This window comes from Colobus angolensis, unplaced genomic scaffold (genome assembly GCF_000951035.1).
Source record: "Colobus angolensis palliatus isolate OR3802 unplaced genomic scaffold, Cang.pa_1.0 Scaffold111, whole genome shotgun sequence".
Taxonomy (NCBI): Eukaryota; Metazoa; Chordata; class Mammalia; order Primates; family Cercopithecidae; genus Colobus; species Colobus angolensis.
The window spans coordinates 4898179-4924755 of record NW_012112142.1 but is presented as its reverse complement, the minus strand read 5'-3'; the positions used below and the strand labels follow the sequence as shown (position 1 = coordinate 4924755).

The 26577-nt window shown below is 38.8% G+C and overlaps 1 protein-coding gene across 2 annotated transcripts in view; it reads right to left on the bottom strand.

The window, feature by feature from the left end:
* NR3C2 (nuclear receptor subfamily 3, group C, member 2) overlaps nt 1-26577 on the bottom strand; it is a 359380-nt gene that overhangs the window by 74572 nt on the left and 258231 nt on the right. The window contains exons 6-7 of one of the 2 annotated variants that reach the window (XM_011956685.1): nt 16417-16449; nt 7456-7473 (exon numbers count right to left, since the gene is read on the bottom strand). The exons of the other annotated variant lie outside the window; for it this stretch is intronic. Of the exons in view, the coding sequence (XP_011812075.1) occupies nt 7456-7473; nt 16417-16449 (51 nt within the window). The remainder of the gene's footprint in view (nt 1-7455; nt 7474-16416; nt 16450-26577) is intronic. 2 annotated transcript variants of the gene reach the window in all.

Here is a 26577-nt window from a genome sequence, read left to right as displayed (position 1 = left end):
GCTATAAGAAACCGTAAATGATAAGGCCAAATTAAAATTATGTTTGAAATATACTGACTCACATTGCTTAAAGCACAGTTTTCCTCTAAATAGGTCTTGTTATGTCAATGGGAACATGATCGTTTATTCCACTAAGAGAAAACATATAAAGCCCAATTATTATTACTTACTATGGGTATTAGGATAACAAATTCCTTCCTTCTTTCATTCATTTTACAAGTCTTCACTGCCTGTCTCCTATAAGAGACTGCATAAGCTGCATACGAACCCAGCTAATATGTTCAGTATAACCAAGCCTTACCCTGTCCTCAACAAGTGTTCAGCCTAGTGGGGGAGGAGTTAAGAAATGTACCACCACTGTACTGCAGTGCAGGCAGAGATCGGAACCATGATAAAAACGAAAATGGCTAAAATTTATTGAATGCTTAACTAACACCAGGCACTGTTCCAAATGTTTTATATAAATTAACCAATTTAGTACTTTTATGAGTAGATTCTATTATGATTCTCATTGTAGAATAAGGAAACAGAGACCAGAAAGTTTAAGAAATATAAGATCACATATCTTGTATATCTGAAATAGAGTTTAAAGGAAGGGTAAATTACTTCATATGCGAATATGATGGAGGTGGTGGGGGAAGTGGGAAGGTTGGGAGGCAGATGGGTAGATGGATAGATAATTGGGAAGACAGATGAATGAGAGAATGGGTTAAAAAAAAAAAGTTGCAAAGCGCCAAATTGAGCTTAGGTATGTGAGAATTACTTATATTACAAACGTAACATTTCAATTTATTTAAAAATTCTTTTTTTTTTTTTTTTGAGGCAGAGTCTCGCTCTGTCGCCCGGGCTGGAGTACTGTGGCCGGATCTCAGCTCACTGCAAGCTCCGCCTCCCGGGTTCACGCCATTCTCCTGCCTCAGCCTCCCGAGTAGCTGGGACTACAGGCGCCTGCCACCTCGCCCGGCTAGTTTTTTGTATTTTTTAGTAGAGATGGGGTTTCACTGTGTTAGCCAGGATGGTCTCCATCTCCTGACCTCGTGATCTGCCCGTCTCGGCCTCCCAAAGTGCTGGGATTACAGGCTTGAGCCACCGCGCCCGGCTATTTAAAAATTCTTGAAGAAAACAGACACCTTCTGTCATGAGCACTTACAGGACACAAATTTAACGTAGAATAGGACTATGTTATACCAATCAACTTGATTTAAAAATAGAGTAATTTGTGTTTACAATTATAGCCACTAATATCACATTCATCACAGAAAATCTTACAATTCAGATGAAAGATAAGCCATCAAACAACAAAAGCTATATTAAATATTGGAATCAGGCTTAAAAGATAAATAAGACATAACTACTGTCTTTAAGAAGTTTAATATTAACAAAAATTTTAAACTTCAATAATTACAGGCTGTCTCTTTAATAAAAGATTTGAGGCATAGATACCTGATTTTTAGAACTGTTTATCAAGGAAAAGCAGATGTATCATATTCATGTATGTTAATGGAAGATGCTGCCCAGGCACTAGTAACCGGCACTAGTAACCCAGACACTCTTGATAAATGGATGAGTGGGCAAATGAAAAATACTCAGCAAAGTGCCTCAAAAACTAGACAAAACAGAAAAGAACCAAGCACCCAGGTAATCTAAAAATACAGTCAACTGATGACTCTATCAGAGCTTAAGAAAATCCTCAATAGCATTAATCTGTCTTTTGGGCAATTAGATAAACTCTCCTCTAAGTCTCAACTGATTCATCTGAAAAATGGGCATGACAAAGTTTCCCTCTCTTATCTCTCAGAGAACTAAATGGGTATGACAAATAAAAACATGTTGGAAATTATTATTAACATCTGAAACAATATGTCAATGTCACTTCCATTCTTCCCCCATAATTTTGTAAGCATTAAAAATATTCCAGCACATTAAAATGTTCTCATCCTTTATAGGACCACATCTGATGATAACCATAATTTAATTGACTAGAAACAGCCAAGGGTGATATTTTCAAATTTTATTGAAAGTGATATTTGCTTGCAAATTAGTGATAAAATTCATATTGCTTTAGGCTTTCAGTCTACAATGCTGTGCTTATTCTCACGGCTGATTTAAGGTCAATGATAGGAAATATCACACGAAGAATACTTAACATGTTCTCCAGCACTTACACACAAGGCTGTGGTCTGTAGCATAAACCTAGGGAGCGGATTATCGACATCACATTTAGCATTTCAGGTACATTTAAGTTTATACTGTGATTTTGTGAATATATGTAAGACACTTGAAATTGAGTAATAATCCATATTTACTCCAATAGTTCAAGGTAATAAATATCTCCAGTGTATCTTTGGCCATGTGTATTTACCCAATATCTTTCCTAAAAGGACCAAAAATATGGTTACTTAATTATATTTATATCAAAGTAATGTTTCTAAAATGCTTGAATATTTTATACTGTTCTAATACATGCTGTATTGTAAAATTTAAGCTCTTCAAAGTGGGTAATAATGTCTTATGTATCCCTATAACATCATATCACTTCCCATGATGCTTATGAGTACCCAATAAAAATGTTTGTTGAATAAATTTACCTTATTTTCAAATTTTAATAAATGTTAACAAACTATTACATATATACAGTATTAGTTTACTTCCCTGTGGGAAATATGGGCAAGCTTCTGACATTTTATGATAAAATTTCTGAATTGTTAATTACTATTCCTGTTCAAAATTTCTACTGTGTAATGACCCATTTGTGGAATTATTACTCTTAATATACCGAACCTAAATTAAGCCAAATGTATTTAAAATTTCACGTTCCAAGCACAGTTCAAAAGAGCTTTAACTTGTTTTCAGCATTCCAATGCTCACCAAGACCCTATGAGAGGCACTATTTTCATTTTTCAGGTGAAAAAACTGAAACACAGAGATTAAGTACTTTTTCAAACTGCAGAGCTAGTAAATACCAGGGTGAGATTTGAATCCAGCTATGGCTCAGAGTTCATGCTCTTAACCTCCATGCTACATGCAGTCTCTCTTCCAAACCTTTTCTCTTTATCTAATTTGTTTAATTTTTATACTTTAAGATTAGCTAGCATAAGCTTCAAATCCAAGTGTATAATTAAGATGTTTGCTAATTACACAGGAACACTGTTGGCTGAAGATACTTAAGGAACATGTTTCTATTATCCAAAAGCATCACTGAGCATACATTTGGGAACTTCACCACTGTTTAGCACCTTACTAAATCAATATTGACTTAATGGCCATTGTGCTTTGTGATCTCATGTTCCTAGGTGACCAGACCCAAACACCATTTTCTCCATTGCCAGCAACAGTAGCTGTGTGTGTGTCTGTGTGTGTGCACGTGCAGTATACATTAATGTGACTGTAAATGTCTCCCAGTCCCAATTAAACTCATCTAAAAGAGGCGTTTCACTTGTTCTACCTGGATGTTATAATAACTAGTACGTGCTTAGTTGCTGCCCTCAGGTGCCTAGTCCTTAATTACTAGTAACATTTTGGCAGCCTGTCTTTCCTGGAACTGCTGGGAGACAACTCCTTAGATTCTCGTGAATTGTTCCCTGAGGAACTAGCACTGGGGAGGCCCTGCTTCCTATCCTGACCGACCTGCAAAAGAGCAGGCAGAGCACATCTCGGTGGGACTCTATTAAAACTGAAAGATTTCTAATGAGATCTCAACATTCACAAGAGCTTTGAAACATGACATGGCAAGATTTCCTGTTTTGCTTTGCTCCACCTCCTGAGGTTGGTATGACCTGCTACATATCCTTTTGATAAGCCACCATTGTGGCCAAATGATGGCTGGCTAGGACTTTCACCATGTAAAGATTCTTTAGTCTTAGAAATGGTCATCAGGACAACTTCCCTCTCTGGAGTATAGTAAAAGAGTGATATATAGTAGAATATGGAATCTTGTTCAATTACAGTATTTCATTAGAAAAAAATAAAGTGAGAATTCTGTCATTGCAGACATGCTTCATGCCATGTCTCGAAATTTTAGGTCTTGGCAGTAAACATTAGAGAGGCTATATTGAGGTTATATTAAAATATATATTTTTCTGTTCATAGGCCAGATGTAATTACTGCCCACGAAACAGTAACAGCATTCTCCCCTCTTGCCCCCACCACCCACTATCCTCTTTAACAGACCATTTCTCCCATCACCCTCATACATGGGGGCACGAATTTCAGCCCAATAACCCTAATTGTGCTTTCCTGTCTTCCTTATCTCTTTATCTGCATGACCTCTCTTTGCTTTTCTACTGCCAGAGGAGGAGTACTCTCAAAGATAGGGGGCAACTAAGTAATCTGGCCATGAAACCAAAGGAAGCAATGTCATCCTTCTACAGGCTTAACAGCTAATGTGCACTAATAGGGAAAAGATCATCTAAGTCAATCCCAATGCAATAAACACCAGCAGAACTGGGTCCTAGGGCAATAAAAAGCTTGTCAGTTGGTTATAAGGAAGTAGCATTTCAATTGTTTATAAATACTCTTAGAGTGGTTAAGAAAGTTGAATACAAGTTGTTTTTTTAAAAGTGTCTCCAAATATTCTCAGACTAATCTATATAATTTAACAAGTTAACATACATTATTGATTTTGTTGACATAGGAAACATGCACAGACATAGAAAACATGAGGCAAACACAAACTCAACCTTTGATCACTTTAAAAGACACTCCAAATGAATGGGTATCCATATATTACATTTTTTGTTTTTTTGAGATGGAGTCTCACTCTGTTGCCCAGGCTGGAGTGCAGTGGCATTGTATTGGTTCACTGCAACCTCTGTCTCCTGGGTTCAAGCAATTCTCCTGCCTCAGCCTCCTGAGTAGATGGGATTACAGGTGCCTACCACCACACCTGGCTAATTTTTTTATATTTTTAGTAGAGACGGGGTTTTACCATGTTTGGCCAGGTTGGTCTCAAACTCCTGACCTCAGGTGATCAGCCCACCTCAGTCTCATATATAACATTTTAATGTGTGTGTAAAGCTATCCACAGATATGTGCATCTGTATCTATAATAAATATAACTTTGTTGCAATTGTTATATAATAAGTTTATTACTTAGCAAATAACTAATATCCACCCATTGTATAAGAAGTAACCAGTTTGTGAGCAATGTAATGCTGACTAAAAAGATCTGAGCCCTGATAAGAGATTACAATCTTAGGGAAGTTGAATTGATACATAATAAAGTAATTAGGTTTATAAAACTGGCTATGATAAGTTTTGGGTCATTGGCATTTACAATATATTTGGAGAGAAAGACAATGGCAGAGAGAAGTTGTTTTCTCTCTATAGGGGGAGAAACTATAGGGAGCTCACACTATCCTGTCCCCTCTGTAGTAATTTCCACCAAGCCCTGGGTTTGCTTTTGGTGTGAGGCAGATTACACTGAAGGTCTATGAGGACCAGGACATTTTGCTGTATGGGGATCCACCTGGAGTCAAGTGCCATTGACCCACCTAAGAGGATAATCCCTTAGGTCAGAAGTCAGAACTGGGCAGGGGGGCTCAAGGGAATCTGAGGGAGTCAGAATAGGGGTTCTATGATTTTACGGAGACAATAACAAGTTTCTGGAAGATGATTCCCCACGATAGAAATATCATACCCTCCCTATTGGAGACAGACAGGAAGTCAGATAGGGACAAAGCTGGGAAGATGTTTTCCAAGGTTCTTCTGGGCTAGACAGATGGTGAGCATCATGATTACTTTTATAGCATTTGTAATTTCTGTAGCCATATTCTTTTTGCTCCTCTAATATGTACATTTTTCATCCCCCCTCCCCTTCTTTTTTTTTTTTTTGAGATGGAGTCTCGCTCTGTCGCCCAGGCTGGAGTGCAGTGGCCGGATCTCAGCTCACTGCAAGCTCTGTCTCCCGAGTTTAGGCCATTCTCCTGCCTCAGCCTCCCGAGTAGCTGGGACTATAGGCACCCGCCACCTCGCCCGGCTAGATTTTTGTATTTTTTTTTAGTAGAGATGGGGTTTCACCCGGTTAGCCAGGATGGTCTTGATCTCCTGACCTCGTGATCCGCCCGTCTCGGCCTCCCAAAGTGCTGGGATTACAGGCTTGAGCCACCGCGCCCGGCCCCCCCTCCCCTTCTTAATGCCAATCAAACTCAGGAATGTGTGCACACAGAAGGGGTTTTCAAGGTGAGACAACACGTTGAGGTCTGGCCAGGCTGGGGACCTCATTAGATCAAAGAAGAACCTCAGGCGGAGAGGAAACTCAGAACATCAGAGAAATAGCTTCTGGTAATCATCTCTGGGCAATGGAGAAAGCTTCTGAAGCTTTCTTGTGCTCAAGGCCTGACTGGTTTTGAACGAAAACAAGACAGACCACCGCTGGACTGTGTGGCATGGGGCTGAGGCTGCCCTATAATTCTGAAGTGCCCTCTGGCACCTCTGAGGAAGAACTGCAGCAGTGGTGAGGCAGAGAGGTGGCTGGTGCCTCCCTGCCAGGGTGGAATGATTACGCATGACAACTCCTACTTGGGCCCTGTCACTGTTGTGCTGATATAGACCTTGAGGAGTATCAGAAGGGAGTAACAAAATGACAAATCCTCTACCCGCAAAGCTCTGAACAAAACATGCTTCTGAAAGAAAAAAACATGGAAAAGACTGAGGTTGACTTATTCCAGAGTAGAGGATGAGGTCTATGAGAAGCCCAATAACAGTTTCAAAAACTTAAAGAGACATTGGCTAAATCATGGGGAGCATCTACTTTCTATTTCCACTGAGGTCAAGATAAGATATGAAGGGTTTAAAGGGCAGAAGAAGGGATTTAGATTAGACATTAGGAGAATTTCCTCCCAGCATTCTGGAATGTGTTATGGAGAAAGCTTGGAATGTACTACTAGCAAGAACATGTACTATTCTTTTCTAAAAATTCGAAGATAATAGGCAGACAGGCATCCTGCTTGCCTGAGGGCAGTTCTGCCCTAAGGTAGAAGAAAGTGATTAAATGAGTTATTGAGATCTCGTGGCCCTACAATGCAAGTAAGTAAGACCCTCTGATGTACATTCCAGACTTACATTTGTCTGAAAGAAATCTCTCTGGTTCATACTTTTCTGAAAACCAGAAATAAATCCCTTATATTTATATGTGTGGTAAAAGATAATTTCAGAAATATGTTTCCAAAATATGCACAAAGGGCAAAGACTGTGATCTCAGAATGCCTGCTTGAGAGAATGTCCAGCACCATGGGAAAAAACCAAACACCTAACATCCCCTGTGCTCTCTTCTTCGCTCTATCCCACCCCCACCCTCCTTTTTAAAAAAGTAGTTTTGGTCGGGTGCAGTGGTTCATGTCCGTAATCCCAGCACTTTGGGAGGCCAAGGCAGGCAGATCAGGAGGTCAGGAGATCAAGACCATCCTGGCTAACACGGTGAAACCCCGTCTCTACCAAAAATACAAAAAATTAGCCGGGCCTGGTGGCGGGCACCTGTAGTCCCAGCTACTCGGGAGGCTGAGGCAGGAGAATGGCTTGAACCCGGGAGGTGGAGTTTGCAGTGAGCCAAGATCATGCCACTGCACTCCAGCCTGGCGACAGGGCAAGACTCCATCTCCAAAAAAAAAAAAAAAAAAGAAAAAAAAAGAAAAAAGGACTTTCACCATTACAAAGCAAGTTGTTTTCTCAGTCCTATGTGTAAAACACACTCTTTGGTTTCTTGTAATCTTGAGATTACATTATTTTATTAGTGGTGAAAATAGTAAAGAGCTATCATTAATCGAGAATCTGTATGTCAAGTACTAAGATAACAGCTTTTAGAAATATCCCATTCAATGTCTTCATAAGCACACTATGGGGTAGGTACTGTGTTATCACCGTGTACAGAGGGGTAAAGTGACGTATGCAATAATTGTAAGTAGCATTAGAGGGAAGTGACTTATTGTAATGACATGAAACACTACAATAGAGAAATCCCATTACATTTGCAGACAACATCTAATGACACCTAATCAGAAGGTCAAAGGGGGTGAGAAGAGGATCGACAGCTAAAATGACTTTTCTAAATTATCTCCAAGGTCACCACTGGATCACCTCTGTTGGCAGAGATTAGTCTTTTAAATAGGAGGCTTGTAACAACCTGTGCCAACACACAAGAGGTTTTCACTTCTAACTCCCTGGGCAGCACAGTCAACTTCTTCACACTGGAAGGCTATTTTACTGTTACACACAGCTCAGGCTTTTTGCTTTTGCTCCCTGTTATGACACCTTGATTCTAATTGGAGGAGAATTTAACAATGCAGAAATCAATCTAGTCTGTATAAAAAATAGAACTTACTAAGGAAAGAACCTACTACTTTTATTAAAAATAAAGTTCCTGAGCTCCGCTGCAACTGGTAAGTTCTTCAGACAAATATATCATTATTTAGATGTAAATATCTAAATCAAATTTATATTCTTTAGAAAATAGAGTATCTGCTTTGTAAATTCCTATTCTTTGAGGATAACTATGCTGAAGACTGATGCATGTGCATGTGTAAAACAAACAAGCAAAAAAGAAAACCTCTAAGTAGTTTTATAGTACATTTAAAATAAGAAAAATAGCACTATGATAGCTGTAGTCCCACAGCAAATGGCCCCTCCCTCAGTTAAAAAGTTAATTCTTTAACAGCTTCAAGGGCTGCCTTCTTGGCATATGTTTCAGCTGAGAATTTATTACATGAAACACGATCTCATTGAGCATGCAAGGTAAATAGACTCATTAAGAATGTTTTATGAAGAAACATTACTGTTCTAACAAGGTCACAGGGGTGAATAAGGTATGAGAAAGAGGCAAAAGGCAGTGACCTGGAAATGGACTACAGCACTCAGCTTAGTTTACTAGGCCTTCCCAAGTTCTAGCATGATCTTCACTAGACTTGGGCTGAAAATAATTAGTTAAATGCTGGAATCTACAGTGGTAGAAAAGTCCCAGGAAGAGCCCTGCGCATACCTCCTCACACTGTCAAGTCAACTCAAGCAGGGTCCGTATTAAGCAAATATGATATACAAAAATAAGAGCTTACCAAACAGATAGATGAGGGGAATAGTTACAATAAGTAATAGTTTTTACAAAACAAAAATTTAAGCGAAAGATTCCTTCAATAAGCACTTGAAGAATATTTAAACTATAATACACGTACATTTGTTTGCACATTACTTTTTAGGGCTGTTTAAATTGTTCTGTTCTTCCTCTAAACATTTGTTGCTACTTTAGTGCAGTGGTTTCCACATCTTGGTCCCTTGATTATACCCAGTGACTTGGAAGTACCCAAGACTTCTAGGACAGCTAAGGAAGTTGCCTAAATGTAATTTCAGAATTTTTTTATGATTATTTTGTGTACTAAGAAATAAAAATTCTTAATGAGGAATAAAAAAAATACACACCAGGAGAGCAGTTTTATCTCCAATATTAATTTTTTTCAAAATATTTCTTCCCTCTTAGTTCAACAGTCTTTCTGTGAAATAAATTACTTATGGCTACATCATTATAATTTTAACTATTTCTTAAAGAACTATTACTTAACAACATATATTATCAAAAACCACCTTAATTATAATCAAATCATAAGTAATCCTTTATATTATTTATATGAAAAGAAAACTGAGTTTTACTCAAGAATACTAAGGCTGCGATTATAACTGAATCATTAAAAACTATAAAAATTGCTTAGTAAGAAAAAGAACTGATGAGTCAGATAACCAAACAAAATAATAATCCTGTGAATTGATACAAAAATATTTTTCACAATTGCTTTACCAGTCTGTATTTCTGAGTTACTCTCTGTAATACAGTAATACAGTATTTCTGTATTACTATCACTGTATTATTAAGAACATTTTACAAATGCAAGACAAAAGAAGCTAAGCAGAATTTTTAAACAATCTTCAAGTCAGAAACTAGTACTACTATAAAAAAGGATAAGCATAGTAAGGACATACTAATGAGTTAACAGGATACCACGCAAGTTGGAGGGCAAAATTAAATAGGCCTGAGGAAAGAGAAAGCAAACCTTAATAATTATTGCTTTTATGCATTTAAATATTACTCCACATTTTATTCCACTGACATTATCAAATTTAGTCTAAATTAAGAATTAATAGTAGCCAATGATGCATGTATTTCAAAAAAAGTTATTTTTCTAGGCTGGGATCTCTTCAGGATACAGACTGAATTGGTCTGCAAACTCCCAGATAAAGCAGAGCCAAACAAAATGGCCTTTTTTGAAGAAGTGATTGTCTTGCAGTTGCTTCTCCTGTTTGGATTCCAGCTTGTCTCTGCACACAGGGTTGGTATTGCAGTATCCTGAGGCACTTTGATGATGTCTTGTGCTGTCAGGTCTCAGGGCACTGCGGAGGACCTGGTGGTGAGCAGGGCCATGCCAGAGTGGCCAGAATGGGGGCAGACACACAGGCTTGCCCTGCCCTGCCCAGCTTTATTTACAAGATTAACTTCTATTTTTTCATTTGGTATTCTGCCACAGTGTAAATTCCAGAGCTTTGGTGACTCTCTCAAAATCTAATTCTGCACAGCAGGCTGAATAAATGCCTCTTTAAAAGAATGTGCTTCCCATTTTAGTTTCAAAAGTGTTCTTCGTATTTCTATCATTTAGTCATATCCCACCATCCTACAGGAAAACGGTCCAAGAGAGAATTTAAGAAAGTTCTTAATACATAAGATACCAGCTCACTGAAAATAAGCTTTTAGGGACAGTTTAACATTAAAGTTTTTTTTTTTTATTTTTAGTGATTCCTTATAATCTGTATTTTCCATTCATATGAGATTGAACCATAGACTTGGATAGAAACAGTCAGCCGTTATCCATCAAAGCTGTGAAGGACCTGTCCTGGGAGGACTTCCGGAAATTCTAATGTGGGTAGTTCAGGAAGGGCAGCTGGGACATATCTGAAAGTTTTTTGGTGGGGACATTTGGGGCTGTAATTCACATTTAAATCGCTATTAATTTTTAAAGTAACATCACATTGATAGTCCAGAAATTAAACAAAACAGTTTTCGTTTCTTCTCTCAAGTTGTTTACCACTTACTTGTTACTATTCTGCTTATGTTCTAATGGTAGGTTTCCCTTCATTTAAAACAAAGTCTGCTGCGTGTGGTGATTTTCTTTTTTTTTTGAGGCGGCGTCTTGCTCTGTCGCCCGGACTGGAGTGCAGTGGCCGGATCTCAGCTCACTGCAAGCTCCGCCTCCTGGGTTTCGGCCATTCTCCTGCCTCAGCCTCCCGAGTAGCTGGGACTACAGGCGCCCGCCACCTCGCCCGGCTAGTTTTTGTATTTTTAGTAGAGACGGGGTTTCACCGTGATAGCCAGGATGGTCTCGATCTCCTGACCTCGTGATCCGCCCGTCTCGGCCTCCCAAAGTGCTGGGATTACAGCCTTGAGCCACCGCGCCCGGCCGCGTGTGGTTATTTTCACACTTATATTCCTAGGCCCAAAAATGATGGATCTTCAATGAATGATTTCACTGATGGCTTTGTTAGTGTAAGGACAAGCCTCTCCTGGTGTCACAAGGTGGTCATGGCTGTCACTCCAGTGAAGCTCTTGACTAGGATCGGCTCTTCACTGCTGACTTGGAATAAGGCCAACCTCGTGCTATGATTTTAAAATGGGTGATGTGGTTCTAAGTCACGTACTATGTAAAACTCTATTCTTAACCCTCATAATAATTTCAACCCCCAAATTTAAATGGGACTAACAGAAGTCTATATAACCTTCCCTTTAGAGCATTTTTATCCTTTAGCAATTTTTTTCAGACCCACAGTTAAGATTAGACATTCTCTTTTATATTCAGATATTCTCCCTTTATAGATATGATCATAGAGGATAAAGATCATAAGGCCATGTCCAACATGATATGCTCTATACTCATTTGTTCAGTTTCTGAAGTATTATGCTTAGAACTTATCTAAGTATTTTATTGCATGACACATAGTAGGCACTAAATAAGTGCTTACTGAACAAAGGGAAAGAAAGAGCAAATAAACAAATAAATGAATGCTTTGCTGACCCTCTATACCAGGTTACATTTCTTGATGTGATAACCACAGCCACCATTTTGGAAAGAGAGGATGTTAGGTTTCACCCCAGACCCCGATGAACTACGCTAGTAGTCTGCCTAGAAAACAATTCCAGACAAGGCTCAACCCAGCATTACGCTAATAACAAAAGTAGGTCAAGCAACCTCCAAGAAGCAAAGCCAACTACAGGAGCAGAGGACCTGAGAGTCCTGTGGCCAGGGGGACCAAATGTTGTTTTCTCTGGCTGGGCAGCAAACAAGCAGGCAATCCTACCACTTCCAACCTTGAGTGAGTCTAAAGAGAGAGGAAACAGGGAGAAGCCAAAAAGAAAAGAGGCCTTTAGCTTCACAGAACCATACTCCAGAAACAGACTCCAGGAAAGAGGCAGTCTATATACTTAATCTCAGGGCCCAATAAACATCATTAAATGAGCCACGCAGCATGGGTTCCTTTTTGTGGGTGGAATGATGGAAAGTGTCTTTGACCTTGACTCTCCCTTCCTTATGGAAAGGGCAAGTGATGCAGAGAAAGACTAATTTCCCCCTGCCCCAAATGCCCATCATCAAGTCAAGGTTTTAGTACCCAAATTGTGAGCACACCAAGAGAATGAGAGCCTTCTAGACCCAGAAAGGACCTCATAAAACACGCAGTTTAATCTATTTTAAATGAGAGGAAATAAAGTTCCAGAAAGATGAACTGGCTTGCCAGGGTTCCAGCTGAAAGAGGTGGCATGTACACAGAGACCCACCATTTCAAGTTTAGTGGCCTGTTAGCAGTGTCAGCACCAGAACTGTTACGCAGAAGGGACCCAGAGAAATGTGGGAAAACACATTTGCTTCATAAGACATTTATTGATATTTATTTAGGATAGGTTGGAAGGCATTTGGTGAAAATTATGAGGGGAAGGCCAAAAACCTCTCCCAAGGCCATCCAACAACCACTGTAATATCTGTTTAATTTGGCATAAACACAAAACCATCCAAATGGAATTTCAGCTTTTTACAAAATAGTTTCTCCAGAATTACTGTGAGAAGCTACAAAGTTGGATGACAAAGTTATCCATGACTCTTGGAGGCCAGCTTGTTAGTAGATAGCTAGTGAGTTGTCTTACCTGTGTGGGATGTGCCTATGCTTGGAATGTGCCTATGTTCGGTAATCACATACCAACACTATGCCTTCATAAAGTACCCAGTAATTACCATGCACCACTCTAACTGTAAATTTCAAGGAGACACTAAAGAACTGTTGTAGACCTGACTATCAAAGCCCTGTGAATTGAAATCAATATATGATAACGTGTGAGTGTTAGATACAAGTTGAAGCCCCTGAAGGCAGGTCACTACGGTGGCATAAAATCAGTTTTTCTAAATACTAAGCAGCATTTGGATGAATAGATCTATGATGACCATATTGCCCTCACTGTACACAGCCTAAACTCATCTCTCTGGAAAGTTAATCTTTCATAACATTAACATCAGTTTGGTTAAGACATCACTTACATAAATTATTCTCAATATTATCAGCTGTTATAGTCCACCCTTTTTTTTTTTTTCACTTGGTTCCTATGCTTAAAAAGCTAAACAAAATTTTAATCTTGTATTTGCAGGGAGCTTGTATCAACCAACTTCTGAGAAACACATATAATATATTACAAAAAAAGACTGAGAAAAGAAATTAGAAATTTGGGAAACGAACCTGGTAAGATACACTATGTAGCTACTTCAACAACTCATAAGGATCAAATATGATTTATGATTACATATATATAAAATCATATATATGAATATATATGTATTCATCTCTTTATCCTCAACTATGCTTTAATTTACTTACTTCCCAAAGTATAAATAACTACTAGAAGCTATGGATATTTTAAGGGCTTAATAAAAGTAATGGGATATAACTGAGAAGTTCAAATGACAAAAGATCTAAACAAAGATGAAACACATAAAGCCAAAGACTGAAAACAGAGATGGTCATACTGCTTCTCAAACTCTGGTCAATGGGTGAGCTTCCTTATGATCACCTCAGGGCTTACTCAAGATGCAGAATCTTGGGCTGCCCAAAGTACACATGGCAGAGTATCTACCAGTGGAGGTTGGGAGTCTTCATTTTTAACAAACTTCTCTTGTGATTTTTCCTGCACATTGGAATTGAGAACTATCAACCGAAAGGTTCTGAATGAGATTACAGAAAACAGGAGAAAGAGAGAAATTGAGTAAAGATGGTTTGTTAACAGGAAGGAAGAGAGGGAGGGAGAGAAAGAAAGACAGGTATTAAACATTTGGTCTACACCACGGTTTCTCAACTTTATTGACATTTTGGGGTGGATAATTCTTTGTGTAGAAACGGTCCTGTGCATTGTACAGTGTTAGCAGCATTCCTGGCCCTCTACCCGAAAGATGCCAATAGCAATCCCCCAACCTCCAATTGTGACAATAAAAAATATTTCCAGAATTTGCCAAATGTCCCTTCCGGGGATAAAACCACCCCTGGTTGAGATTCACTGTTCTATACTAAGGAAGTTGTTAAAGCAAGAACAGTGAACTAGAAAGATCATGAAATCTCTTGGGTATATAAAAAATGATCAAATGAAAACTGAAATAAGAAGCATGCTAATTCATTATGCTCCTAAAGTTAGTTTCCTTAATAGCAGAAGTCATAAACTGGAAAGTGAACTCAGCGTAATAAAAAAATTCATTTTCATCTTTCAACATTTAGCATATTTCACACAAACACTTGCACTTCTGACACTGCTTGAAAAAAAGTTTTTTTGAATCAGGCAATACCTGCAACAAATAGCTAGACCTGAAACTGGCCATTCCCTTTGGCATGGCAACAAACAGCTCGACCTGGACTGGCCACTGCCCTTCGATGGAGCGTTCACTTCCTACCCCCATGCTTTATAGCTGGGTGGATTCTATTAAAAAATTCCATAAATATGTAATGGGTGTTGTAAGATATTGGAATATGTTTTAAATATATTTATTTAAAACTTACATTTAGTTTCCTAGATGCCAAAGTCTTAGTAGTAGGACCACACTTTTAAACTACAAACATAATTTACAAGCAACACAAGCACAGGTACACAGTCCACTAGAGAAATACCCAAAGTTTAGTGTAATCATAATATCAGGTTTATTATCACAAGACATGGCCAAGTAACCTGCCACACCCAAAGGGCGTATGTACTGACTGACAAGCACATATCCTGGATGTTATTACACTCATAAAAAAATGAGTAATGACTGGTTGATCTCAACACTCACATTCACATCAAAATTCAAGCTGGGCTTCTACAACACACTTCCTTACTAGCCATCCATTCAAAAGAATATTTGTTCCTGTGATAGAACAGGGCTTCCCCTAAATGCACACTTCCTTCAGCTGTGTTGCTGCTACTGGTCCCCAGGGTCAACTTCCTGCTGACACCACCTGGAGGTAAAAAGGTCCACACCCCTAGGTTTACAGTCTATGTTTCATCTTTGAAAGTTGCACCTCTTTCCCTATCCCATGCCAATTTAAGTGTACAATTAAACATGATTGCAATGTGAAGGAATTTCCAGGTATGAGCTCTACAGAGTTACTTCAATTACGAGTGCAGCTTCACACTCCTCAGTTATCTAGGCACACATTTTTCTCAGGGATGAATGCCTTATAGCAGTGGTTCCCAACCTTTTGGGCACCAGGGACTGTTTTTACAGAAGACATTTTTTCCTTGGACAGCAATGGGAAGGATGGTTTGGGATGAAACTGTTCCACCTCAGATCATCAGGCATTAGATTCTGATAAGGAACACGCAACCCAGGTACCTCAAATGTGCAGTTCACAATAGGGTTCATGCTCCTATGAGAATCTAATGCGGCTGCTGATCTGATAGAAGGTGAAGCTCGCCTATCACTCACCTCCTGCTGTGTGGCCCAGTTCCTAACAGGCCATGGACCCAGTATTGCTGCCTTATAGGTCCAGCCTGATAATGCTCTCTTTTTTCAGCTGGAAGGCTTCTCTATTTCCTGGAAGTGGAGCTGCACTACTGTCTTTGTGTTCATGGTCTTAAACATAGCACTGCTTATTTCCACTCTACTCAAGTGGCCACCCAGACAAGGGATTAGGCTTCCTGTCAATCTTGAAGTTCCTGGGAAGACAGGTGCTCCTCCCACCTGAAATCAGTACAGATCCCTGACTCTGATCTTGGATTACATGTATTCTAGAAACTGTGGATTCCAATAATTTAGTTGGTAATCCCTGGGGGTTTACTCCACTAAGCTCCTCAACTAAACCTTTCACCTTAGCCTACACATCTTGGGTTTGCTTCACTCTTGGTTTTCTTTTATTTCTATTACCTCTTATTCTTTGCTTTTTTACATTTGTTTTGGGGGCTCATTTATCCATCCTTTACTCTAGGTCAACTCATCCTAATATTCTTTTACCTTAAACCTAATGAAGTTCAAAGTTCACTATAAACCATCAAACCAGGATTGAAATTCCTACCTTAACAGCAGCAACAGCTATTCCAACACCCCATTTTCTTCCATCCCGGTGACAAAAATTTCAGTTAAGTAAGCATAATCAAGAAGTTCAAATAGTACTTAGAATTCCTTGCCAAGAACTGAAGAGATATAAGCCTTTCCTGCAGTATATTATCATTTAAGAAGTTGCCAAATTATGCTATATAAGTCAACAATAAGGATCAATTTGGAAACTGCACTGTCCTGGTGCAGGAATGGAAAACATATTACACTAAAACTTTGTTAAAATACCATCGTTGGACTCTATTACAGGACTAATTTGATAATGAAATCTTTTGTGTCTTTAATAACTGTATAGCCAAACCTTGTCGTGATTATTATTTTTTGGCCAAACAGGCAAGGTTTAATGGCATGTTTGTTTATTCATTTATTCATTCAGTCATTCATTCATTCAATAAGCATCTACTATGCTAAGTGCTCTGAAGAGAAAGACAAAAGGACAACTCTGTTCTTGTAAGTTCAGACTATCTGGCAAGAAATAACCTACAAACAAATAATTATAATAAAAATGTGATGAGTGCTATAAAAAAGGCTCTGGAATCACAGAGAAGGTACTAATCAACTCCATCTAAGGAAGTCATTAAAAGCTTTATAGGAAAAGTCTTAATAAATTATAAACATATATAACATTGTAAAACTGTCTAAAAGGGAATGAAAGCTTTCCCCACTGTGTAAAGGTTGATCTTTGAGGAGTGCACTTAACCTGGAAGTGATGAGTTGGTTACAGCGATTTATTAGCACAGGGGAGGAATACATAGGGGCCATTTTGGAACTGTGTTGACAAAGGCACAAACTAGCAAGAATACAGAGAGACTTCTTCAAAGAGAGGGATGGTGTCAGGGAGTAAGGAGAGAGAGCGGAATGAGGTGGGTGACAGAGTGGCAACATGTTTATGTTGGACATAGGTCATTACATAGTATGGTGGGAAGAATAATGAAGACTTCACCTCCCAACCCCTGGGATCTGTCAATGTGTCATCTTACATGCCAAAAGGAACTCTGAATATTAAACCAAGGATTTGAAGATAGGGAAGTTATCCTAAATTGTCTGGGTGTGTGCCATACCAATAAAGGTCCTTATTGGGGAAAGATGGAGGCAGGACCAGGAGAAAGGAGATGTGATGATGGAAACAGGGGTGTAAGTGATGCCTTTAATCTGGCTTTGAACATAGAAGGGGCCATGAGCCAAAGAATGTGGGCAGCCTCTAGATATTGGAAAGGGTAAAGCAAATGAATTCTCCCACAGAGCCTCCTCAAAGGAACACAGTCTGTTGACACATTGAGTTTAGCCCAGCCTGACTCATTTTGGACGTCTGACCTGCAGAACTGTGAGATGATAAACTTGTGTTGTTTTAAGCCAATAAGCTTATGGTAAATTTGTTACAGCAGCAATAGGAAACTAATTCCCACAGGAATCCAGGGGGCTTCCTTCTTGGTCCTCCTAAGTATCTGGCACAAATGAGAGGCCCTTGTTGTAGCTGACAAAGAGGGCCCTTTTACTCAAACCAGCAGTGCTGACACAGCAGAAACTGCTCCAGCACTGAAGCAGAAGGAGCATAGGTAGGAGGAGCCCCTGATTGTGTGGAGACGGCCGGGGAGGCAGGTAGTAGGATTCCTAGCACAAGAAGATTCATGGGAGTGGCTCAGAACCTTTCGAGGGGTGAGGGAGAAGGCAGAGACAAAAGCGTGTGTGTGTATGTGTTGAAAACAGACTAGCATTGTGTTCACTGCTTTATGTTCAGTAATAGATTCCCATTTGTTTTGAATTTCAAGCAACCTAAGGGAAGCTTCAGATTTTGTTTATTAAAAAAATAAGTCAAATGATTTGACAAAAACTGAGCTACTGGATATGAAAGCCTGCCTGGGAATGGGACAGTTCCTGAGTCTCAGAGTAAACAAAGCAAATAAAGTAAACCCTTTTAAAATTTCCCCTTTGTTCTGGATCTGTTTTTCAACTCCAGAGTATTTTAATCAAATCTCTTATATAATACTCAGAAGTCAGATAAGGACTTTTCTTCACCCATAAAACACCTGGAAAACCAACAATAGCGTCACCGGTGGCTCAGGTATTATCTAAAAAAGTTCAATGGCATGACCCAAATCACCTCTATGGAGTGACAACGAAGTGGTTCCAGAGGGTATTTCCTCTGAAGAACAAACAGAATGGAGAACACATCTACTCGGGGGCCTGAAGACACCAGCCATGCACAGACATTTCTGTCTGACTGTACTGACGAACAGCATGAGCAAAGGCAACCATGGCGGGAGCCTGGGGATGGAGCATGTGGGGGGCAGGGCGTCTCCCCAGGGGGTATAAATATCTACATGTGTCCATGGTGTGAGGTGGGGCAGATGAGTGGAAGTGAAGTAGCAATTAGGGTAGCATCTCCAGGTTGGTTTCCTCTTTCTTAATGAATCACAAGCCGTGCTGGGGTCCCTCCTCCTCCTCCTCGGTTTTCATCCTAAGACTATTCCCCACTCTTGACTTCCCAATACCAGGAAGTAGGGTCACTGTTTGAGTGCTTGTCCTCTCCAATGATATCGGACCTACCTTAATCTTCATGTTTTAAATGCTCTTGTCCAAATGTCTGTAGCATTTAAATGTACAGCTGATCAAATCTATGTAAAAGTTATTAGTGAGATACAAAACTGGCAAAGTCAGAAGTCCCTTTGTAAGGCTATGTTAGCGTTGGCATGGAAAATGCAAATACATTAACTTGAAACATCGTATTCAGGGACTTCTCCCAATGAAGAAATAGTTACAGAATGCTGATCACTGATTTTCTTAAAAAAGATAAAATTACACTAAATCAAAACACAAAATACACACAAAAAAACAGCTAGAGGCCTGTTAAAAAAATCAATGAAAGGACCTTCTTATCCTAAGAAGAATGCTGCCAATGTCAGCAACCCTTGGAGCAGTGGTTCCTAGCCCTGGTGAACTGATGCACAACAGAGGTCTAGAAAAGGAAGGATGTCCGTGCTCCATTCAGATTTACTGCGCGAGAATCTCTAGGAGCAGGGCATGGGTGAGTACATTTAAAAGAAAGACTTGACAGATGATTCTGAGATGCAGTGAGAACTGTTCAACAGGATAGCTTATTTACAGCCTAGACGTCCCATCATTCCTCCACAAGAGCTTTTGAATTTGGCTTAAAATTTCTAATCTGACTCAACTTCATTTATCTAAAACTATGAGTATATATAGGATGGAAAAGTGTTTTTAATGCCATGAGATTTAAGATTTTTGCTTTAAAAAATATATATTTATCTGCATGCATTATATATCTAATTAACATATGAAAATGTTTCCAATATGTCTTTCATTTCTTATTTTTCTATTTTTCTACTGTAGTATATTTTATGTCTTCATATGTAAATAAAGATGAAACAGTTTGAATTTTTACTTGTGAATAGTCTAATTTTGGAATTAAGAATGGCTTGATTTGAAGACTGCTAGAGTAAGAAAATGGAATTGAAAGAAATCTGTAAGAATTAAAAACATTTTTTTAGCCAGGCATGGGCCTACAGTCCCAGCTACTCAGGAGGCTGAGGCGGGAGGATCACTTGAGCCCAGGAGCTATGACTGCACTATCGCACTCCAGCCTAAGGGACATAGCAAGATTCCATCTCTAAAATAAACTATAAATACAAATTTTAAATTGTTCATGAAGCTTGCCTCCCAGTTTCTCTAGCAGTTGCTGACCATCAGTTGCAAAGAGTTTCTGGAGGGAAACAGTAATATGTCAAGGTGGTTCCAGAGCTGAAGGGAGATGAAAGAAAGTCAGCTGCTAGAAAGAGGTTACCCTAGTCTTAGCCTGCCTCCCAGGCATTTCCTAGTATCTTTCATAAGAGCTAGAAACCTTTACAGTAAAACTGGATTCATTTTTTAGTAAGAATTTGAGGGGCCGATTTTCATATTCTGAGTTCCGGGAGCAACTCTGTCTACTGTAGAAGTTGAAATTGTAACTGAGGTGGTCTGTGGTTAGGAAGGTGAGTCGGCTTTCTGCAAGACTGCATGAGGCGGAGCTGCTCTTTCCAGACAGCACCCATGCACACATCAGTAGATAGCATAGGGCCATTTGATGGGATGGATGTACAAAGGGAGCATCTGGGATGAACCCACCAATGCAGTGAGGGACAGAGTCACATGAAGCCATCCTGAGATGCCTCTACTTTTTCCCAGTAGATGGAAGTCAAGGAGTTGTGGATACCACTTTGAAGCAAAGAGAAAGAACTCTAGGCCTTTGGGCCATTATCAACACTGAAGGCACTCTTCGAGTCTCTTTGCTAAATTTCCAGTGCTTACCAGATCTATAATAAATTTCTTCATTTTAAAGATTAGCTCCTAGAAAGAGCAAGGCCAGTGCCTACCTTCTTATCATCACAATCACATCATTGCATGGGATGCCTTGTATGTCAGAGGCATGTGATGGGTTTTTGCTGAATAAATGAATGGATTCATCAGACACGTACTTTTTAAATACTGTGATCCCCCTATACAAATTAATCCTAATATGAAAAATAATTATGTGATAACAATACATGCTTATTTTCATTCCCATTTAAAATATTTCACATTAGTATGCTGAAGGAAGAAGAACAATTACATTTTGGAGTTTCTTATTTTCATGACCTACATCAGAAACTGCCTTTATATTGTTGTTAAGTATTCTTTTCCAAATAATGAAGCAGCACATTCTCATGAAGCCATTTTTATTAGCTCTACTAATTCGGCTTTTAAGAACCTCTCTGTCAAACTGTAAATCATTATTTTTTTAAGCAGCAAATGAACTGCTCAGCAAACACTTGACTCTTACTCCCCATCTTTATTCCAATTTATTACAAATAACTTTTACTCTTCTTTGTTAATCATGGTAATGAGTATGCATTTTATAATTTGACAAATCAATAGTTTTAAAATATGTTAGAATTGGGTTAGTCTTTAAAGGTATGTTATCTGTCCAGAAGAATCATCATCTGAAAAGATACTAATGATATTAAATATCATACATTTACTACTAAGACTGAAGGACTGTTAGCTGAAAGAGAGTTAGCTGAATGGTTTTCGGTACATTCTAGAGTTGAGAACAGAAGACTTTATTGTAACATAAACAGCTTCCCCACCGTCACAATCACATAATTCAGTGTGAAAATGGGGAAAGTAGGATGTCTGTTCAGAAAGCCAACAATAATCAGATCATTAGTCACTAGATTTTCAAATGAAAAAAACATTAAGTTATATTCCTCAGTGGATACACCTAGTCACAGAAAGTAAGTGAATGCGACGTTTACAACTTTGAGAAAAGTCTGAGGCAGATGACACCGGTCAGTTCTCAGAGAGCAGGCAGGGACTTTTCCTAGGATGGCTGATCATCCCTTTCTGAGATGACTGAGTGCATTAACCTATGATGGTTGGTTGTAAGTGGTCTGCCCTCACTTCCCTAGTACCTCCGTATTCCTCATCTCATCCCTGACCCCAGAACTCATCCTCAATCTTAGGGCCTGGGGTCAGTGCTGGCATTTAGGCACAGAGAACAATTTAGCTATAGAGGTAATGTTCTACAAGAGAATGTCCACCTTACACATTAAATTAGTAATTTTTCTATTCAAGCTTTGGAGATTTATGGTAATGTTCTACAAGAGAATGTCCACCTTACACATTAAATTAGTAATTTTTTTATTAAAGCTTTGGAGATTTGCTTAATTTATGCTTTTCTGCCTTGCTTTGGTTCATGTGTTTTCAAAGTACCCATAGTAAAACGTTTTTGACTCCAAAATAAAGCCTTCAGGGCCAGGTGCAGTGGCTCACATCTGTAATCCTAGCACTTTGAGAGGCCAAGGCAGGCAGATCCCTTGAGGCCAGGAGTGAGACACTAGTCTGGCAAACATGGTGAAACCCTCATTTCTACTAAAAGTTAGCCATGTGTGGTGGTGCACGCCTGTAATCCCAGCTAGTTGGTAGGCTGAGCCATGAGAATCACTTGAACCCGGGAGGCGCAGGTTTCAGTGAGCTGAGAATGCGCCACCTCACTCCAGCCTGGGCAACAGAGTGAGACTCTGTCTTGAAAAAAAGCCTTCAGGAGTTCTGTTTCAAGAAGCATGAAGCTAATATTTCGCTTTGATCATCTGCTTATTGAAAACTGATTTTTTTTCACTTTTAAATGTATGGATAACATAAAATACATAAATAAAAATTAGGATATTGAAAATTTTGCCACAATTTCAAGGATGTTCTGCAATTAACAGAAGCCTGTAACTGTTATGGGTTTGTACTAGAGATGTGTTTATTATACTCTGATTGTTACAGTCACAGTTCCTTTCTGAAAAATGGGGTCAAAATGTTTCTCAAAAGGTTCTCCCACTTTCTACGATAGGGCCCTGTGATCTGACCACACCAGCCTGATTGAGGAAAGGGCAAGGGGTCAAAGACAGACATTGTCTGTATTCTCTCAGCTCAATGGGAAGCCCTGTTCTGGGTGGTGACTGACCAGTTAATTTGGAACCTCCTCTTGGGAATTTTGAATGCAGGATACTCAGGTGTCAATGACACTGAGAGACAGGCAGAGAGAATATATTAAGTAGAAACCTGTACTGAAAACCATGAGGATGCAAAAGCAACATGTTAGGACGAAGAGAGGTAGAGTACAAACAGCAGAAAGAAGCAGGTAAAAAACAACAACAACAACAACAAAAAAAAACAAAGAGAAAGTCCTAGAAATTGAAAGCCTCTTATATCCTAAGTGATAGTCCAGCAGTTCACACAGACTGTGCAAGTATTAATATTGTAATAAAACTCCATTATCTGCGGTGACCTGAAATAATGTAACAATGTGAGGTGTCATGAACAGAAACCACAAAATGATTTTAACAGAGTTAACAGTTGTATATTACAGAATATATCGTGAGTGTGTAAAACTGGGAGGCTGCTGGGGGTCCTGGCCCAAAGAGAACTGTGTATTGAGGATGTTGCTTGGAAAGAGAAAGAACAGTTCAGATTCTAGGTCTCCTGAGACCACCAAGGACAAATGACAAGATTTCCTATGCTTAAAAAGTCTGAAATGCTAAGCTCTCAGGCCCTTTAAGGAAGGCTAGAATGATAATCTACCAGAACAGACTGCAATGAAAAAGGTAAAGGAAAACTGAAAGCAACAGAGGGTATCTGTATACCCAATTTTTCCAACAACCCTGAATTTTATATTTAAAAAGACATAAGAAAAGCAGACTCATTGGGTAAGCCCAGCAAGGCATGAGTGAGTTCATAAAATTACATATATTTCTGGGGAGGGATGAACACTGGCATTCAATGCCTGCACTGCTTCTGTTCTAAGATGTCATCATTCACAAAATAAGACACCAATTTAATGAGAGTTTTGAATGAAGCTAACAAAAATTAGATGTATATATTGATTGCAAATTGTAATTCCAAGAGTTAAAATTTAAAAGAAAAAAAAGTTTTAAAAAGAGATACAGCAAATCTTTTAAATCTGCTTTAGAGCCAATCCCGAATTTCCTACATGAAATTCTGCAGTATAAAAACACCAGTTGTTTAATTCAACAGTTGCCTTACTATGACAATTAATATGACTTAGCTTATATGTGAAGATGAAGATGCAAAAACCACACTTTTACTGACTTATAAAAATTTATTATTTCTTTCCCAACTTCACTGTTCAGAAGTCCCATTGAAATTCTTGTTGTCTATAAGCAAGGAGAATGGAAAGAAAAATTGAGGAATGGTATCTCTTTTATAAAACTCAATACACTTGGGCTTTCTAAACTTCTACAACTACTGCATATCCTGCCTTGGGAGACCCTTTAAAGACATAAAAATTGTTTTTCTTATTGGATTTCAGATATTAAACCTATTCTCTCGCTGGCGTTGATCCTGTAATTTCTCTCACCAGACCTACACTGTGAGTTTTGCAGGTGACCATGCCAACTAGTTGTAGCAAGTTGCTGGCAGACAAAGCCAATTTTCTTCAAGTAAAAAGATTTCTCTCTGGGTTTGGTGTGTCAGTCACGATTCCTTAATTCTTTGGTCTCTGGGTCTTTTGTTTTCTGCTCACTTCTACATTTCAGTTTTTAAAAAGTATTGCACAGCAGGTAACTTACTGACAGCTTTTTTTTTTTTTTTTTTTTTTTTAATCTTTTCTCCTCTGTTCTGCTCAGGGATCACTCCTTTGGCCATCTGTGTGTCTTTACCTCTTCTGCTGACTAACACTGTTAGTGTTAATGCTTCTCTTTTTGGTTCAAAATTATGAGTTTTTTTCTTTAAATTTTATAAAATATGCTCATATTGTTAATAAACTAGAAAGGAGATAAGAAAAAAAATGCAATCATAAAGTTACTTCACTAGCAAACCACCCTTGGTGTTCTAACATTTCCTTCTAATCTTTTGACTCATGCAAACCTTTTAGTGTGGTCGTAATCACAGAGTAAGTAACCTAAATAATTTTGTATATTAATTTTGTATTATTAGTTTCTTTTTTCAGAGGCTTTTCTATGTTATAAATTTTCATGAACATAATTTTATTGGCCTGTTAATATTGCATTATGTGGATGTATTCTAACATAAGTATTTTCCCCACTGTGGTTCCACTGTTATCAGTAACATACAAGAGTATCTGTTTTAGTGAATGATTCCCAGTATCAGCATTGTTTCCCTTCCCTCTTCCCCTAGCTGCCTTCTCTCCAGCTCTCAAAAGCAACCACGATGTCTGCTGTTGCTCCTGCTTCCTGTGTCTTAGATCCTTCTCCCTTTTCCTGTGATGTGTCCCACTCTGAGAGGGAAAGGGGGATGTGATATGGCCACCTTTACAAGGATCCTGCCATACTGAGTAAAGTGATTTCCAGGATTAAGGAAAACTACAGACACTTGTTGAAAGTACATTGGAACCAGAATTATGAACCAGTTTCAGAAATATATTGTTGTTTGTAAAGTCTACCTTTCTAAAGTTACAGGAAGCATGATTTTAGTATTTTTGTGTCTTCACTAAAGGAATGTGAAAGAGGACTTAGAGTCCTATCAAAATATGAAGTGAGGGGTAGTTTAGAAACAAGGGAGGAGGACTGATTAGGATCCTTAGACTGTATTTTTCAAGTCTCTAGTGATACCATCTTGGACTCCCAATTCCTCATCTGTAAAATGGGAGGACTGGAATATGGAAAACTCTATGATCCCCTCTATATTCTATGGCCAGGGGGCAGTCAAGCTAGAAATCCTTCAAAGGACTCATTCTTGGTCTAAGGGCTGGTTACTTTAGTGCTACGCTTTACATATTTTAGAAAAAGCTCTAAAAGGCATGTATAGATCACTCCCTTCAGAACACTGGTAACAGTGAAGTGAATTAATTCCTTTGAAAAAAGCTATACAAGCAGAAAATTCTCATATACAGAGACCCACCAGGTATTTTTAGATCCACTAATATGGGCTATAGCAGGAGTGACAGGCTCAGCTTAGGGCCAAAGAACTGTTATTTTCCTTTCAATTTCTGTGTTGACATTCTCACATCTTCTGCTGTATTTTCCTTTGCATGCTGCCTACAGCCCAGTAGGATTTTAAGGAAAAAGAACAGTACTTGTGGCAGGAGGGAGGGAGCAGGTCTAGAGAAATGAGAAGAGGCACATTCCATAGCTTTAATTTCTGAGAGATACAAATCTATGCACTCTTCATTCTTCCTTCCTCCCACATTCTAAAGGAGAGACCAGTTTGGGGACACGATTAGGACTGCATGCTAACCAACTGATCACATAGGAAAAAAATATTCTCTAGTATTTTGGATTTTATTCCAGGAGTCATGATCACTTGCTAAAAGAAAAGGTCTTCCAAATATTACACTATGTTGCCATCTGCCTTACTTCTCAAAAGAGATAGTGAAGAAGAAGGCGGGTAAAAGAAACTGGACCACTTTGCTTTGCTAGGAAAATAGCAGTGGGACCAAAACACGCATAAAAGGGTTTTCTTTTTTTTTTTTTTTGAGACGGAATCTCGCTCT